Source organism: Crocuta crocuta, unplaced genomic scaffold, assembly GCF_008692635.1.
Source record: "Crocuta crocuta isolate KB4526 unplaced genomic scaffold, BGI_CrCroc_1.0 scaffold127, whole genome shotgun sequence".
NCBI classification, from domain to species: Eukaryota; Metazoa; Chordata; class Mammalia; order Carnivora; family Hyaenidae; genus Crocuta; species Crocuta crocuta.
Window position 1 is genome coordinate 5,387,699 of NW_027532008.1, and position 16,911 is coordinate 5,404,609.

At 53.5% G+C, this 16,911-nt stretch overlaps 1 protein-coding gene across 2 annotated transcripts; it reads left to right on the forward strand.

The window, feature by feature from the left end:
- Positions 1 to 612: 612 nt before the first annotated feature.
- HMGCL (3-hydroxy-3-methylglutaryl-CoA lyase) lies at positions 613 to 16,328 on the forward strand. 2 transcript variants are annotated; one of them, XM_077775571.1, is made up of 9 exons: positions 613 to 719; positions 3,950 to 4,033; positions 6,376 to 6,483; positions 7,081 to 7,176; positions 8,747 to 8,895; positions 11,301 to 11,364; positions 12,809 to 12,997; positions 14,342 to 14,467; positions 15,712 to 16,328. In XM_077775571.1, exons 1-9 carry the CDS (start codon positions 660 to 662, stop codon positions 15,811 to 15,813), a joined length of 978 nt encoding a protein of 325 aa, XP_077631697.1. In that variant the 5' UTR covers positions 613 to 659; the 3' UTR covers positions 15,814 to 16,328. The 2 variants fall into 2 exon arrangements, with proteins under 2 accessions (XP_077631697.1, XP_077631698.1); XM_077775572.1 differs by lacking the exon at positions 6,376 to 6,483.
- Positions 16,329 to 16,911: the final 583 nt, after the last annotated feature.

A 16,911-nucleotide genomic window follows, 5' to 3' on the forward strand; every position in this document is an offset into this window, starting at 1 on the left:
TAATGACCCATTAATGGGGTACAACATGCATTTTGAAAAACACTGCTGTAAGCATTCAGTTTCTTTGCCGCAGGGTCTTTGCATATGGTTTGCTCTCTGGAAAGCTTTTCTTGTGTCCTCTTTACCTGGATAAATCTTACTCATTCTCAAGGTATGAAATCAAAGGATGCTCCACGCTCACGCGCGCTCTCTGTCTCTCATGTCGACTGCCTGCAATTGAATCCTGGAGATCCTGAAGAAAAGAGTGAATACGTGCCAAGAACTCAGACCAGTGCATGGCAAATAGTAATGCTTCATCTTACCACCTTCCACTCGGAACTGGAAGGGTATTTGTGATTACTGCAAAAGGTAGTAATTACACAGCTATTTATATGATTATTAATGTCGTCCCACAGCTCCCAGAGTCTAAACCCCTTGATTAATTTTTGTTCATCTTTCTAGTCCTAGCCTCACTTCGTCACGGCAAGTAGAAGGCACTCAGCAAACGTAACGGATAAGGAACGATCCAGAAGGAATAAAAACATAGAAACTGGAGACGGCCAGTTTAGGGTGTCACCGCGACACGCCCGAAGCCCCGCCCCAAAGACGAGGGCACGCCCACCCGGCGCTCCGCGGTCACGTGAGACTCCGCGGCGGGTCGTGGAGGAAGCTGGGCCAAGATGGCGACGGCGTGGGAGATGATGCCGCGGAGACTGATGGTTTTGGCGTCTCTCCGGGCTGTAAGTGCCCCGGCCCGCCGAGGGGTGGCCCTGCAGGCACCGTGACGGTCGGGTTCGGGGCCATGGCCCGTGGCGGCTGCTCTTTGAGAGCCGAATCCGGACAGCTCCTCAGGCCACAGTGCGGGAGGAGGGCCTTGGAGTCGTGGGTCCTCTTTGTCCCGCCCAGACCCCTTGAGGGGCACAGGGAAACGGAGGCCCAGACATGGGGGACGATCTGGGGCTCTTCCCGGCGACCCTCGCACCTTGTCCCTCCGAGCTTGCCAAGCTTCTCGGTAGTGAAAATCACGAATACCCTTCCAGTTCCGAGTCGAGAAAGCAGGGCCCTCCCCCTCTCTCCACCTGCATTGCCAGCTCTTGTTGCATTTGGGGACGCGTGTAGAGCTATCCTAGCGTGCCAAGTAGGACTGGGGTCGCGTAGGACTGTGTGTGATTTCCTTGGAATTGTACTTTGGGCACCTTCGAGCCTGATGTTCTCCACTCAGTGAGTGGAAGGAAAGTGTAGGAGACCTAGCTGAATAAGGGGTCAAATAAATTGTTTTGGTTAAAGCTCTCATGCCCAGTGGTTCTGCCACTAAGTTGAGTGACAGTTATTTACTCTCTAAACCTCCGTTTTCTCATCTATAACTTGGGTAAACATTACCGCAGGGTTCTTTGGAGGTGAAGGAAAATGTCAGTAAAAGCATTTGACATTGTTTTAGGTCATAGGAAGTGGTAAGTCGGTTGTGTTATTTTTGCCTTAGATTGTTTAAAAGAAGCAGTTATAAGTGTAAGGTGGGGAAAATTACACTATCTTGGCAGTGGGCCCCTCAGAAAACCACTCTAATGTCTACTAGGCCACCCATCCCTACCACTGATTAATGTGTAAAGATGGTACTTCCAACCTGAGAAATTAAGAAAATTAAATGAGAAAAAGAAAATTCCTGGTGTAATGACACGGTGGTCACAGGCCCTTCGTGAGGTTACTAGCATAGGGTTAGTATCAGAAGCAGATGGTTCAAGGCCAGACTACTTCACTTGCTAGCTGTGTGATTTAGGCTAATCTTTCTGAGGCTGCTTCTTCCTGTATGGAGTTGAGATAATGATAGTCCCTGCCATGTAGGTACCAAATGAGGTACTGATCCTGAAGTTAGCACCGGGGTTTAGTTCTTATTAACTGTTGGTATAGGTATGCCATTGTTCAGGAGACTTGCGCCAAGACTTCTGAGGTTAGAGGAGATCATCTCTGGGCAGAGCTGTACAGAGGGAATGAACTGGGTGATTAACCAAGACAAGAGAAGACGGCAGGGGGTGGGGGAGGGGGGCGCGGAGCAGAAGAGTGGCAAAGAGGCAATGTGGCTTAGGGGTAAGAACAAGGTCTACACTGGCAGGTTCAGGTATTGACTAAGTGGGTCAGCTAACCATGTGACCTTGGGAGAGTTACTCAATCTCTGGCTTTCCATTTTTCACAGTAAAAAGGAGATTATAATGGGCCCTACCTAATAAGGTTGTTGAGAGGATGATATGGGTTTATATGTAAAAGGCTCTGGTAAATATTAAATGCTTAATAATAAATGTGAATTATTATGTGAAGAGTTGTTATGGGGAAGGAAGTGGAATTGAGTTTATTCTGCTCTAGTAAAAGGAAATTGGAAGCGGGTCTTGCATGCTTTCAACAACGTCCAACAGTTATTCATCAAGCCCCTAAATGTCCCAGGGCCTTGGAAATACAGCAATGGACAAAACACAGTCCCTTCCTCATGCAGCTTACATTCCAGTGGGATCAGTTCAGGGCAGTTGACCAGCATAGGCTGAACATCCCTGTGGTAGTGACATTCGACTTGCAGGGACCTTCCAACCTTGCCTATTGACTTCATGAAATTCAGTGGCTCATCGCCTTAGTCCCTGACTAAAAGCAAGGCCAATTCAGGTGAGATGTTCAAGTTCCAGCTGATTCCCAGCAGGGAATGTTTCCTTCCTTAAGGGTTGCAGGAGTTTGGGATCCTCAGCAGGTTACCCAGGGCACCTCTCCGCCTGCCTCACTGCAGTATGTTTATTCAGATTAAATCTGGTAAAATGAAGTTAATTTGCAGAGTTGTAGTGTTAAGCACAGAGGAGAGAGGGAAGAGAAGCCTCGTATATTACTTGGTCATAAGGAGGGGAAGGTTTGGGGCTGACTTTAAATGGAGGAGACTCCAGACTTTTTAAAATGTCTTCAGCTGTCAGTGTCCTCTCCCCTTGGCCCCCTTCCTTGTCATCACCCAGCCTGTGACTGTAACAGAACAAGTCCTGCTCCATCCTCCAACCCCACTGAGTCTAAGTCTAACTCCTTCCCATACCTAGTAACTGTCCTCCTCTGGGGCGGCTCTGCCCCTTCATGCATTTATTTGTTATCTCAGTAACTTTTTAATGAGTGCCTGCTCTGTAACAAGCACAGTCCCAAACACAAGGGATGGAGTGGAGGTGGAGACTGAGCCTCATAGAGCTTGTATTCTTACTGGAGGAAACATTGAGTAGGCATTATTTGCAGTGCTCTGAAGGAATTACAGTTTTGAAATGGAAAATGATGAGGCTGAGGGGCTTGGCAGCTTTACAGAAGGTGGTCCGAAGAGGCTTAACTGGCTGAAAGGTGAGAAGGAGCAGATGTGGAAGAGCCGGGGAAGAGCATTCTGGGCAGAGGGAACAGTAACCCTTGAGGCCCTGCTGTGGGAGGAAGGCCATTGGGCTGCAGTGTATAGTTACCAGCCCCCCCACCCCCCACCCCGGGGGAAGGCAGGGCAGTGGGAACAAGTAATGAGTTCACTGAGATCAGCAGGAGCCAAATGATAAAAACCTTCTAGCCCGTGGTGAGTGGGGTCAGGGGATGAGTCAAGTTTCTGGCTTAAGCAATAGAATGTAAGTGATGTTTTTTACTGAGGAAGCATGAAGTCAGATGGGGCTTTAGGAGAATTTAAACAGTTCTGATTTGGGACTTCTAAATTTCGGAGGTGCAAATAGGTCTGTGTAAGAAACAACCTAAATGCTCCACTGTCAGACAGACAGTTGGAAACCGGCCTGTGCCAGGAGCGTGAATCTCTTGCCCATCCCTCAGTGGGACACTTTTGTTCTTTTTGTTCTCAATTCGAAAATGAACCAACTGTGAGAAATCTTGCTTCTTGTTCCAGTGACGGTGGATCCATTCTTTTAGATTTGTCCCCTTGGGAACCTGGGAGAATCTCTTCTGGTTACTTTTTGTTTCCTCTTTTAAACCAAAGGTCAGCACCTCTTCTGCAGATACTTTGCGAAGGCAAGTGAAAATTGTGGAAGTTGGTCCCCGAGACGGACTACAAAATGAAAAGGTAAAGATGGAAATCAGCCAAAAGAGGTTTTTCAAGCAAGACAAGTTCCCTGTGGTGGGCACAGCCGGGACGGACAGAGCTCTGCACGATACGCTTGTCCCACCCGACACAGAGCAGAGTCCAGGAGGCCGGGCAGGCACCTGTGACAGTAAAGCAACCTAAGTTGGTGGAGCAACAGGTGTGGTGTCCCTGGGGGGACATCTCAAGGCCCCGTGGGGCAGGGCAAACGGTACAGACCGCAGGAAAGTAGAGTGAAGGTGAGAGCATGCCTTTTATCCGGCAATTCCACGTTAAGGGGATTTATCCAAAGGAAGTCACGAAGGCCACATGGCCACAAAGATTTAGCCTTAGAAATGTTCCTTCCAACCCCCTTGTAACAAGAGAACAGTTGGAAACCACCTAAATGCTTGGTGTGGGGAATATTAGATCAAATACTTAAGTGGCTTCATAAAATGGATTATGAAGCTGTTACTAATTCAGGAGTATATTAAGTGACTCAAGCAGACGATAAAATAGTACATATATTCTTTAATCTTACACTTTTATGTAAGAAACAAAAAAATTTATATATGTGTGAGAACATAGAAAAGAATCTAGAACAGTGCTGTCCAGTACAAGTTTCTGTGAAGATGGAAATCCTGTAGATGTGAGCTGTCCTGGACACATGGCTGTCGAGCACCTGAAATGTGGCTAATGCAGGGCGCTGTGATGGCTCAGTCAGTTAGTCATCCAACTTCGGCTCAGGTCATGATCTCCTGGTTCATGAGTTCAAGCCCCGAGTCGAGCTATCTGCTGTCAGCCCAGAGCTTGCTTCGGATCCTCTGTCCCTGTCTCTCTGCTCCTCCTTTGCTCACACATGTGCCCCTACTCTCCCAAAAATAAGTAAACATTTAAAAAAAAAAAAAGTGACTAGTGTGGCTGGGGAACTGAAATTTTGTTTTTATATAATTTAAATGTCAATTTAAATAATTATGTATGGCTAGTGTCTAATGTATTGGACTATACACATCTAGAAAGCTACATTATCAGGGTGTTACTATTGTACCTCTGGGAGATTTTAAGGATGATTTTCTTCTGGTTTGAGCATGTTTTTGAAATAATTGTGTATTATTTTTTCAATCAGAAAAGCCTTTCTTTTTCCTTCCTCCCTCCCTCCCTCCCTCCCTTCCTTCCTCCCTCCTTCCCTCCTCCCTCCCTTCTTTCCTTGAAAAGCCAAGCTTTAATAGAGCTTCTATCTTTTTTTTTATAAACATTTTAATTTATTTTTGAGAGATAGAAATGCAGAGCATGAGCAGGGAAGGGGCAGAGATAAGGGGAGACACAGAATCTGAAGCAGGCTCTAGGCTCTGAGCTGTCAGCACAGAGCATGACGTGGGGCTCGAACTCATGAACCACGAGATCATGACCTGGGCTGAAGTTGGATGCTCAGCTGACGGAGCTACCCCAGAGCCCCAAATAGAGCATATTTCTGACAATAAACTGTAAGCCCTGTGAGGGCAGAATCATTTCTGTTCTGCTCACTGCTGTATTCCTAGCACCTAGCACAATCCCTGGAACACGGACGGCTCTCAAAAATTTCTTACAGAATGGTTTAAGGTAAAGTGATGAGAGAGAAATTAAGGGGGTTGGGGTGGAAGGGCCTGATGAGAAGGACTTGGAGTTCTTGGATTTCTGAGCTAAACCTGTAAGTACTAAGGAGTCATAGAAGGCTTTTGAGCAGGAGAGTGAAACAGTAGAGACTGTTGTAGAAGGATTCCTGTTTGGGATGAATTGGTAGAGGGAGACCATACCATAATATACAGGAGAGAATGATAGCGGATTTGGAAAGAGGGATCCGTAGAATCTAGGGGCGCAACTAGGCCTGGTGGAGGAGGGGAAGAAAGAAGCAGTAGGCTGGCCATGTGAGGATGCGGCCCTGAGCCAGCTGGGAGATGGAAAAGGGGGCAATGTGATACTTTCAGGGCCCCAGCTCACAGGACCCAGAGCGTTAGTCATCTCTGCCCTTTCGGGCCATCGCACATTGCTCTCAATTCGTTTATGATGGGTTCATAAATTAACAGTTAAGAAAAAGCCTTTAAGGCAGAAAAATATCATTTCCATGTAAATATTCACACCTTTCCAGGCGAGAAGTTGCCTGCACCGCAAAATGCTATCTGTAGAGCTTGAAGATGGGCCCCACCTACCGGCAAGGGTTACGTGTGAATTCATGGTCGTGCCTGGAAGCTGAGGGGCTGAAGTGCCCGCTGTAGCAGAGCTCTGCGCTAACGGCCACTGCGTTCTGAGACCGCTGACTCCCCACCTTTGCTAACCTGCCTCTTCCGGTGCTTCTGTCTCCCCTACAGAACATTGTGCCTACTCCTATAAAAATCAAGCTGATAGACATGCTTTCCGAAGCAGGACTCACTGTTATAGAAGCCACCAGCTTTGTGTCCCCCAAGTGGGTTCCCCAGGTGAGCCCCAGCCCTCAGGCATTTCTCAGATGAGAGATGTACAGTTTTGCATTCAGCCTGGAAGTAGGTAGAAGGCGGGGACAGAGGTCTCCAGGTCTCTGGCACGGTCCCAGGTGACGTCTCGTAGCCTGTGCGGCACAAGAACATGGGAGGAGGCTCACCCCTGGCCTGGCTCGGGCACCTTGGTGAGGCCTTCCCCTCTCCAGGCTGAGGCTGACTCTCAGGTCTCCTCTGGCCCTGGAAGTCTAGCATCTCTAGACCTATCTGGAGATGGGGTGTCCGTGTTTATAAAAGGGAAAGACAGACAACTCCTGCTTCACAGAAAGATCCTGTTTACCTGAATGGTAAGTAACAGAAAGTCCGTTCTCAGTAAATGGCTGGTAGTGTCCTTACTGCTGCTTCTGCTTGTGTAAAGCCAACAGTACTAGCCGTGTGGAGAAACTGGGGAAATCACGTGCACCGAGGAGGTGCAGGCGCGTCAGCGGTCAGACAAGTAGTACAGCCCTGGGAAGACACGGCTCTGCGAAAGGACTTCTTTTCTGAGGGTTCTGTACCTGCCTTTGGCAGTGACCTGGCATTGTCTCCTTTGTCTCCCAGATGGCTGACAACGCTGAGGTCTTGAAGGGCATCCAGAAATTTCCTGGCGTCAACTACCCAGTCCTGACCCCGAATATCAAAGGCTTCCAGGCAGCGGTAAGAGACTAGCTTGATGGTGGGGGCCTCTGAAATGAGATTGATGGCATTGGCTCCTGTCCTGTCCCTGAGCCCTGGTTCCTGTTGTGGGATGTCCGAAGGGCTTTCTCCAGTGATGATGAGCACGGTCAGACACACCTGGGCCCTGCCACCCCCAGCTCTCTGATCTTGACCGGCTACTTCATCTCTCTGAGCCTCAGACTCTGCTTGTAAAATAGTGCTAACCCTAGTTTCCTGGTGCTAGGAGGATTTCAGAGGGTAGAATGCACCTATGCTGCATAGCATAAGTCTGGTAGAAGGCAAGTGCTTAATCAATGTTAGCTCTTGGTGTTATTACACACTTCCTCTCTAGAGAAAGGGCATCCCGCTCCCCACAGTGGTTGGTAGTATCTGCTAACTTTCTTACAATTTAGGACAAAAGCATCATTAGGGCTGTTGACTCTGAATTTAGGCAGAAAGCTGTTCTTAAGGGTGACTTGCAGGTTGCAGGGTGGCGATGGCGGTGGTAGTGTTGGCCACTGGGGGAAGGCCACGTGTGGTGGTGGGTTTTTTTTTTTTTTTTTTAAGTTTTTAATTATCTACTTTTGAGAAAGAGAGAGGGAGTGCGAGCAGGAGAGGAGCAGAGAGAGGAGGAGAATCTCAAGTAGTGATGCAGGGCTTGAACTCGCAAAACTGCGAGATCATGACCTGAACCGAAATCAAGACTCGGAAGCTTAATCGATTGAGCCACTTCATTTTTTAAATGAAGATGTAATTCACTGTGTCAGATTCCAAGGGCTGCCATGAGAGAACACCAAGAGCTAGGCAGCTTAAAATAGCAGAATGTGTTCTCTCACAGCTCTGGAGGCCAAAAGTGTGACCTCAAGGTGGTAGTAGGGTTGGGTCCTTCTGAGGACAGGCTGTCCTAGCTTTCGAAGAAGCTGGCAGTCCTTGGCATTTCTTGGCTCATAGATGTCTCATTCCCGTCTCCGCCCCCATCTTCACCTGCCTGTTCCTCTGGGTGTGTCTTCACATGGCCTCCGTCTCAGAAGGACACCCGTCCCATTGGAGTAGGGACCAGTATGACCTCATTTTAACTAACGACTTCCAGTCCCAGCCTGTTCCCAAGTAAGGCCACCTTCTGGGGTACTAGGGATGAGGACTTCTATAAATCTTTTGAGGGGTTCACAATTCGACACATATTTCCTTCCTTCTTTCCTTCCTTCCTTCCTTCCTTCCTTCCTTCCTTCCTTCCTTCCTTCCTTCCTCTTTCTTTCTTTCTTTCTTTCTTTCTTTCAAGCATTAACTTTTTTCAATGTTTATTGGGGGGTGTGTGCACATGTGGGGGAGGGGCAGAGAGAGAGGGAGACACAGAATCCAAAGCAGGCTGACCGCTCGAGCCAGACACTGTGCTCGAACTCAGGGACCATGAGATCACGACCTGAGCCCACGTCAGACGCTTAACTGATTGAGCCACCCAGGTGCCCCCATATTTTCATATATTATCAAATTCACTGTAAGACCAGGGATTTTGCCACGCGGGTGTTCCTTGCAGGGAAGAGGCTGAACAGAGCTCACTCGCTCGTGGCAGGTTGCCGCTGGAGCCAAGGAAGTGAGCGTCTTTGGAGCTGCCTCAGAGCAGTTCACCAGGAAGAACACCAACTGCTCCATCGAAGAGAGTCTGCAGCGCTCGGACGAAATCTTGAGGGCAGCCCGGGCTGCCGGGATCCCTGTGCGCGGGTGAGTGAGACCGCACCAGTGCCTGCTCCTCGGCACACTTCTGGAATGGGGCCCGCCTCTGACTCCAGCCACCCTCCTCCCCACAAGCTCCTTATCCAGGGTGCAGGCAGCCCACGCTCCGCACCTGGCCATCTTTCCTCAAGTAGATATGGTCATAAGAAATCCCGGCAGGTGCTTCCTCCAAACCTGGTTTTGAGGTCAGTTCACCAGAGGAATCCAGCGGACAGCACACCAACCGGGGTTTGTGGAGGCCAGGTTCATCCTGGCTCCACCACCCTCTCTTCTCATGGGTCTCAAGAATCCCCTCAGCCTCTAGGTCTCCAACCTCATGTATGTATTTTTAAGTTTATTTATTTGGTGTGGGCGGAGAGCGGGAAAGAGACAGCCCTAGGCAGGCTCCACACCATCAGTGTAGAGCCCGATGTGGGGCTTGAACTCATGAACCATGAGGTCATGATTTGAGCCAAAGTCGGACGTTTAACCAACTCAGCCACCCAGGCGCCCCTCCAGCATCAAATCTTTCACGGCAAGAGTGGCAGGCACTGTCCATGTGTTATCTGTGACCTCATGGTCACCCAGCAAGGAAGACTGTCCCCACTTCCGCATGACAGAACTGGCTCAGGCTGAAGAGTGCTGTGAGGTGACACAGCTGTCCACGCTGCAGCCAGAGTTCAGAAGTGATCCCCTCACTCCCTGGTTAAAACCTTTCAGTGGCTCCCCACTCTGAACTTTTCAGCTGCCTACAAGCCCCTGCCTCTCTCTGCAGCGGTGTTCACTGTCCCCGTCCAGCGCCGCTTCCCCTGCACGCTGCATTCAGCCCACTTCTTCCCGTGTGTCACGTGCTCCCACTCTCTCTTGCCTCTGGGCCTTTCCACAGGCTTTCCGTAGACTCTGAACTCTCTTGCTCCTGTGTCCTAACTCCTGCTCATCCTTCAGCTCCCCTCTGGGAGGCATTTCCTCCGGGAAGCTTTCTCTGTCCCTCACTGGAGTTGGTTCCCCTCATCCAGGCTCCCGTGGCCCCCGGACATCCTGGGACATAACGTTTAGCTGCGTGTTAGCTTCTCCCTGCCTCCTACCCCTGCTAGACTGTGCTCCCCGTGACGACAGAGCCCACATTCTGAAGTCTCTGGTGGGCTCCGTCCCGCAGCCCAGAGCCAGCGCTCGGGGTGCTCAGGAAGGAGAGGGTGGATGGGGAAGCAAGGCTTGTGGGGTCTGACTCCCAAGCCTGTGCTCGTTCCCCAGCGTGTCCTCTCCCTTCTCCTTGCTCCACAGTGATTAGAGCATAAGGGGGGGGGGGGGGCGGAATTAGGAAAATGTACTGAGATCTTTGAGGCTAAAATTAATTATCCAGCAAACATATGCTATGCCTCTAACATGCAGAAAAGTGTGCTAGACTCTAAGAGGTTTTAGTGGAGCCTTAGCTCCAACAGGACAGGAGGGAACGGAAACCCAAGATCCAGAGATCCAGCCTCCTTCCCCCAGCTTGCAGGTCGCCATGGTCAGGCCCGTGCCCAGCTCTCCAGCCACAGGCTGTCCTTTGCCCTTTGCTCTCTGAGCCTCGGTTCTTCTGTCCTTTGTTCTGTGGCTTGAACACACCCATTCTTCCAGCTGGGGCCTCCGCACCGCCCTTCTCTCTGTCTGGAATGCCCTTCCAGCAGCCCTCCTGCCCCAGTCGAGCTCCCACATCAGGGCCTCGGAGACTCCCCCCACCCCCCGCCCCGGGGCCACCCGGTAGCGGCTGCTGTCACTTTCCCTGTTCTTCCCCTCACAGCACGCCAGTCCGGGATGATCTCATTCACTCCTCGGGCTGCCTTTTTATTGGCTCTCCCCCTACCTGGAAATAAACTCTGTGAGGGCAGGGACCTTGTCCGTCTTGTTCACCACATGACCCAGTGCCTGGCACTTAGTGGGCAACTCAGCAAATATCAGTTGAATAAGTGAGTGTATGAATCCCGGGACAGCTCCCCAGAGCCACTGACCCCTGGCCTTCAGGCCAGCCCAGCCCTTTTGTTCCTGCTTGGGTTTCGTCTGGCCTTGGCCCCCTCCCGTGAGTAGGGGCTGCACACCTGTGGCGCCTGTTCCTGTTCCGCTTTCCCTCACTGCCCCGTGGCTCAGCCGCCTGCTCCTGCCGCCCTCTCTGGCTTCTCTCCTCAGGCCTCTGCGGCCAGCTTTCTGAACTAGAGCCCCCTAGTCCCCTCCCTGCCCTGGCTCTCCTCTGCCCCCGCCTGACACGACCCGGCCATGACCTGCATTCCGGTTCCACGTCCTTGAATTCGCCGTTCACCCAGACATTTGACCTGCTGCACGTCAGGGATGTATGTCAAACAGCAGCCCTGGACCCCGCGTCAGCGCTGCTGGCCGGGGGGCTCGGGGGCCCTGACACCACCTCCCCTGTCCCCCCACAGGTATGTCTCCTGTGCGCTTGGATGCCCCTACGAAGGGAAGATCTCCCCGGCTAAAGTAGCTGAGGTGTGTGTGTATCCGGGCGGGGGCCTTCTGAGGGCCGCCTCCCTTGCCTGCCCCTGGGCTTCCCCTCGCCACCCTTTCCCAGTGGGTCGCTGGTGTCATTTGCTCACCCAGCTCCTTCCTTCATTCCCCCCCGGGAGAGCAGCCCCGGCACCTCCTCCTGGAGGCCCGCCTCCCGGCGCAGCTTGGAGTCCCTGAAGCCCCACCTTGTGCCCCAGCCTGAAAGCCTGATTCAGTTTCCAGGCTGGTCAGTGGGCGGGTGGCAATTGAGGCGACCTGTGGAGAGGCTCCTCAGCCTGGGTCCCTGTGGTTCCGCGCCCTGGTGGGAGAGGTCGCGCCCTCGGCATCCTCTGAGCAGTAACTGAGTCGGCACCAGGCACCGAGAAGAGCACAGGGTGGGAAGTGAGTTTGAGCAGCCCAAGAGCTTATGCCCCTTAGCCCTCGAAGTCAGCCCGCAGATCTGGGGGGGTTATTGTTACCGCATTTTTCAGGCGAGGAAACGGAGGCGAAAGGACTCGCCACACAGGTTGCAGATGGTGAGACTAGGGCTCGGCCCCCACCTTGTTGCCCTTCAGCCCCAGCTGCTGTTCCCCCACGCGTGCAGTGAGGCGCAGGCGGCGGCTGCTTGCTGGGGCCGCGCTCCACGCACCGCCCGTCCTCCCCGCAGCCCCACGAAGGCTCCTCGCTGTTTCTCAGAAGGAGAAACGGAAGCTCCGAGAGGGTCAGCCCTTTGCCGATGCCCCCAGTCAGGCAGCAGGCGAAAGGGGACAGTGACCAGGGTCCGTCACCCCGAGCCCTCTCCTTCCCTGCATCCCCTGCCCCCACGGGCTGTCCTCAGCCTGCTGCCTGGGTGGCCGGGGGCTCGCCGTTCCATCTAGCTGGCACACCTCTGCAGAGTGTCCCCTGTGTCCCCGGCCCTGTCACACCTCCACCTTCTCTGGCAGCGCAGGGTGGGGCAGCGTCTCAAGTGGGGCGCACGCTGCCCTGGCTTTGCAGGGGCTTTAGGGGTTTGCAGATGGGCTTCTAAAAGTGCAAACGGTATGTACTTCTGTTGACAGTCAGTAACCGGCACCTCAGACCCGCAATGTGACAGGTCTTACTGAGGATAAGGTTATGTGACAGGAACCCATGGTACTGGGTCCAGTATTTGGCTCTGGCACAGGGCGTGGAGGCTGGAAGTGAAGGACTGAAGCCTGAGGCACAGCGGGGAGGAAGGCGCAGGCTCAGAGCCCTGGGGTTGCTCCGGCGGCCAGCCCGCTCCCTCCTGAGTAGAACGGGGATGATCATTGCCATTCAGAAAGTTGGAAGGAGCCTATGACGCGACAGGAATTTAGTGTCTCGGACGTGGAGATGTTCTGTGTAGGCCAAGGACCCCTGCGCCTGAGGTCTTGGGCCCCTGGCTTGGAGAATCCGGTGTCCTCCAAGTACTGCTTGCTTACTTCCCCAGATCACCAAGAAGATGTACTCCATGGGCTGCTACGAGATCTCCCTGGGGGACACCATCGGCGTGGGCACCCCTGGAGTCATGAAGGACATGCTGTCTGCTGTCATACACGAGGTGCCCGTGGCTGCCCTGGCCGTCCACTGCCATGACACCTATGGCCAGGCCCTGGCCAACACCTTGATGGCGCTGCAGGTAACCGGGCACGTCCTGAGAGAAAGACCTGTGTCCGTTCTCCTGAAGGGCACAGTGGCGGGCCAGCTAGGTTCGTGCGTTCTGTCAGGAAGCTCCCACTGATAACCCGTGCGCCAGGCCCCTGGCCGGCCACTGTGGACAGACATGTGACCCTGACCTAAAAGGGTCTTAGGGGAGACAGCCAAGGGAGTTTTGTGATAGTCCTCATGCGTTACGACAGATCACATGAAGGGAGGAAGCACAGGGCGGAGGAAGGCCTCCAGCCCAGCTGGGAAGGCCAGAGAGGATTTGCCAGAAGCGGCTTGAAGGAGGCTTGGAGGATGTGAAGAGGTTGAGCAGAGAAAAGGGAAGTGAAAAGCTGACCAGGCAGCCCTGCACTGCAGGGCTGAGGCGGGGTTCCGGGAGGATGCATGCGCAGGCCCCGCGAGTGCGCACAGGGCTGGGGGGAGCCGTTGAGGAGACCGGAAGTAGAGGTAGGCGAAGGTCACTCTGCTAGAGCCTTTCATGCTGTTCCCCGAAGATTGAGCCGAGCTTTCAGGCTGGGTTTCCCTTGAGGTTTGCTTCTTATGGGCTGGCCCAGAAGGACTCCCTGGACCGGCCAGCCCTAGGACAAGAGTTCTGAGCGTCTGACTGCAGGCCGCCTTGCTTTCACATCGGTCAGAGTGAGGGTCAGGGTCTGACCTGCTGGCTTTATGTTAGCTGATGCAGTCCTGGGCCATCTTTGTTTGGGTTTTTCCCCCCTTTGTTTCTTCTTTTTCTTTTCTTTTTTTTTTTTTCTCTGATCTCCTAGAAGCTCACATCTCTAAGCCACATGATTCTGCAACTTTCTGGGCCTGCTTTCTCCACTGTGGCTGTCCAGGTTAAGATCTGTGGGAGGTTTGAGGGGAGAGGGGAAGGGGCAAGTGGGCAGCACTGACCCCGGGCTGCAGAATAGGCCCCCTGGGCTTAGAGGTCCAACTTGAAGTGAGAGCAGCCCAGGGCAGCGCAGGTGGGGTGGATAAACGAATCACCGTAAACAACAGGGGTCTGAAATCTCAGCAGTGGAGGCACTTCCTTTAGGTCTGTGTCCAGGAAGAGCCCGAGGAACCTTTGAGAGTGAGGAGTCGTCCAGCATGAAAGGAACCCGGGAAGATACTCCTTGTAGAGGAAACAGTGTCCACAAAAGATACACACTGTTCCAGGAGCTAGGAGGGGGAACAGTAACAGAATTCTTAGCCAAAGGAAAGAATAACTTTTCAGTGGAATTTCAGCCAGCAGTTGATCGGGAGGTTTGCAGGGACTGGCTCTGTCGGTAGGCCCTGGTCCCCACGGTGACAGCCATGTTTCAACCCCTTGTGTTTCCAGATGGGAGTGAGCGTTGTGGACTCCTCTGTGGCAGGACTTGGAGGCTGTCCGTATGCACAGGGGGCATCAGGAAACTTGGCCACTGAAGACCTTGTCTACATGCTGTCTGGCTTGGGCATGCACACGGTGAGCACGCCTGCCCCCTGGTGGTGACAGCCTCAAACTGACTAGCGCTTTCCCCGAAGCTGGAGGACAGATGCTGATATTTTGTTTAGGGGTTGGGTCTTTTGTTTTGTTTTGGTGGTCGGGAGGTCAGTTAAGAGGGGAATCCTGTCAGTGGGTTAGAGATGTTTTCTTGTACTTTTTTTTTTAAGTTTTATTTGAGAGAGAGTGTGCATGAGTGGGGGAGGGACAGAAAAAGAGGGAGAGACAGAATCCCAAGCAGGCTTTGTCGTCAGCACGAGGGCCAATATGGGGCTTGAACCCATGAACCTGAGATTGTGACCTGAGCCAAAACCAGGAGTCAGAAGCTTAACCGACTGAGCCACCCAGGCGCCCCTAGCGTATGTTTTTGAGGTAGGAGAGTATGGTTGATCGAGGCCACGAAGCCAGGCTCTCAGTTGGACACAGGTCCATTGGAGGAGGCACCAAGGTGTGGGGGAAGGGCCATGAAAGGAGCCACAGGCACTACGTGAGTCAGTTCCCCCAGGCCTCCATTTCACTCCGTGTAGAATGAGGGCAGGAGAATGAGCCAGCCCTCCCCAGGGCTCCGTCAGTGTCAGTAAGGGCCCTCAGTGGTGGGCTGGAAGCAGTATCGCATCTGGGCTTTGGGGCCAGATGGAACTTGGTTTAAAACCTAGTCCTGTCACTCACGGGCCATGTGACCTAACAATTGCTTCACCTCCCTGGGCCTAGGCCATGGCAATGATAACAGTACCTGTCTCGCAGGGCTGTTAGGAGGATCAGGTGGGAACCTGGAACGCACAGCCCTGAGCTGAGCACACAGACTGCGCCAGTAAATGCGAGCTGCTGTGATGAATGGAGGTTTTCAGGGTGGCCCTCTGAGCTGGTGTCTCCATCCTGGCGCTCTCTGCCTGGCGGTCTTTGTTACTTCAATACGGAGCTTTGGACCACTGCAGGCCAGGCCCAGTGCCGGGTGCGGGAGATGGGGCAGTGACCTAGACTGACGAGCTCCCTGCCCCGGTGGCAGCACTGGAAACCAATTCCATGTACAAGAGGTGACACAGGGGTAACCCCCGATGGCACAAGGGTACAGCCTTGCAGGCAGTTGGTGTCCCACCAGAAGAGGAACAGACCCTGTCTGTCTTCACCTTTCCTTTCTTGGTATCAGCTTTCTGTCCAGTCTGATGTTTCCCTGAGTGTTGAAGGCAGGTCATGACTTAGTACATCCTCTCACTTGTTTCTCCAAGGGTGTGAACCTCCAGAAGCTCCTGGAAGCTGGGACCTTTATCTGCCAAGCGCTGAACAGGAAAACCTCCTCCAAAGTGGCTCAGGCCACCTGTAAACTCTGAGCCCTTTTGCTGCCCGAAGCCCTGGGCACCATGTGGGGAAGAGGGGCGCACGGGAGTGATTCGGGACAGGGCACCTGGAAATGGGAATGAAATTCACAGCAGGCCCCTCCCTGCCGGCTCTGCGCATAGGGCTCCTGCACAAGGGAGGCCTCCCTGCCAGACCCGGGTGTGAGTGAGAAGCCCTGGGGCTGCGGGTCTCCCTGCCCCAGGGACCCCCGGCCCCGGAGCTCAATGCCTGAGGGCCCCCTAGAACCTAATTCCCCGGTGCTGCGGCCTCATCTCCAGGTGAAACCTGTCAGCTAGCTACACTACACAGCTTGACCGTGGGGTGGCCCAGGGGCCATTGCCGGCGCCCTACAGCAAGGGGGCGGGGAGGAGTATTTCCCCAGCCTGGCAGAGGGCGTCTGCGGAAGGGGCGAGGTGGCCACTGCCAACACCAGCATCTCTGGGAAATCTCCACTCTGCCCATGATGTTTGAAAAGAGCTGCTGTAATTAAACGTTGAATGGCACGGAAGCATCGGGCATTCTGTTGCGCAGACGTGTGTACGAGTGGGGGAGCCTTTGGATCATAAAACACCTTACCACATGGCGTCCTGAGAGGAAAATGGAGACTTTGAACTGGTTTACGGCTCTCTGGATTATGTCCTCCGTTTCCCCACCCAGGCCCCAAACTCATGACTGGAAACCTGCGGCTCTGGGCTCGGTCGTGTGTGGCCAGAACTCCGCGGGGTGGTGGTTTCTGAGGCTCTTGGGTCTGTGAGCGGAGAGGCGCGGGCCGGGGCGGCGCCGGCAGTCGTCCTCGCTGCCCTCCAGGCGCAGGGCATTCCGGGCTGGGCGCGGCTTGTTGGCTCGGGTCGTCATGACTCGGTGCGCCCCGTGCCCCAGCCCGGCCCCTGCTTTCAGCAGAAGCACGACACCGTCTTTACCCCCCTGTGGCAGGAAGGTGCGGACGGACTACCCTAGCGGCCCGTGCGGGGGCCGAGTTCAGCCAGGACCGCGGCGTCCGCCCGACTGTCCTCCAGCTCTCCGCGTGCTTCTCGAACCAGACTTCCCAGAACCCGCCGCCTCTGGGCGACCTCCCCCCACCTCGGCTGAAG

Coding starts and splice junctions, on each gene's coding strand:
- HMGCL (XM_077775571.1), top strand. CDS start 660: ATGGCGACGGCGTGGGAGATGATGCCGCGGAGACTGATGGTTTTGGCG. Junction 6,484..7,080: donor CCCCCAAGTGGGTTCCCCAG/GTGAGCCCCAGC, acceptor TTTGTCTCCCAG/ATGGCTGACAACGCTGAGGT. Junction 7,177..8,746: donor TCAAAGGCTTCCAGGCAGCG/GTAAGAGACTAG, acceptor CGCTCGTGGCAG/GTTGCCGCTGGAGCCAAGGA.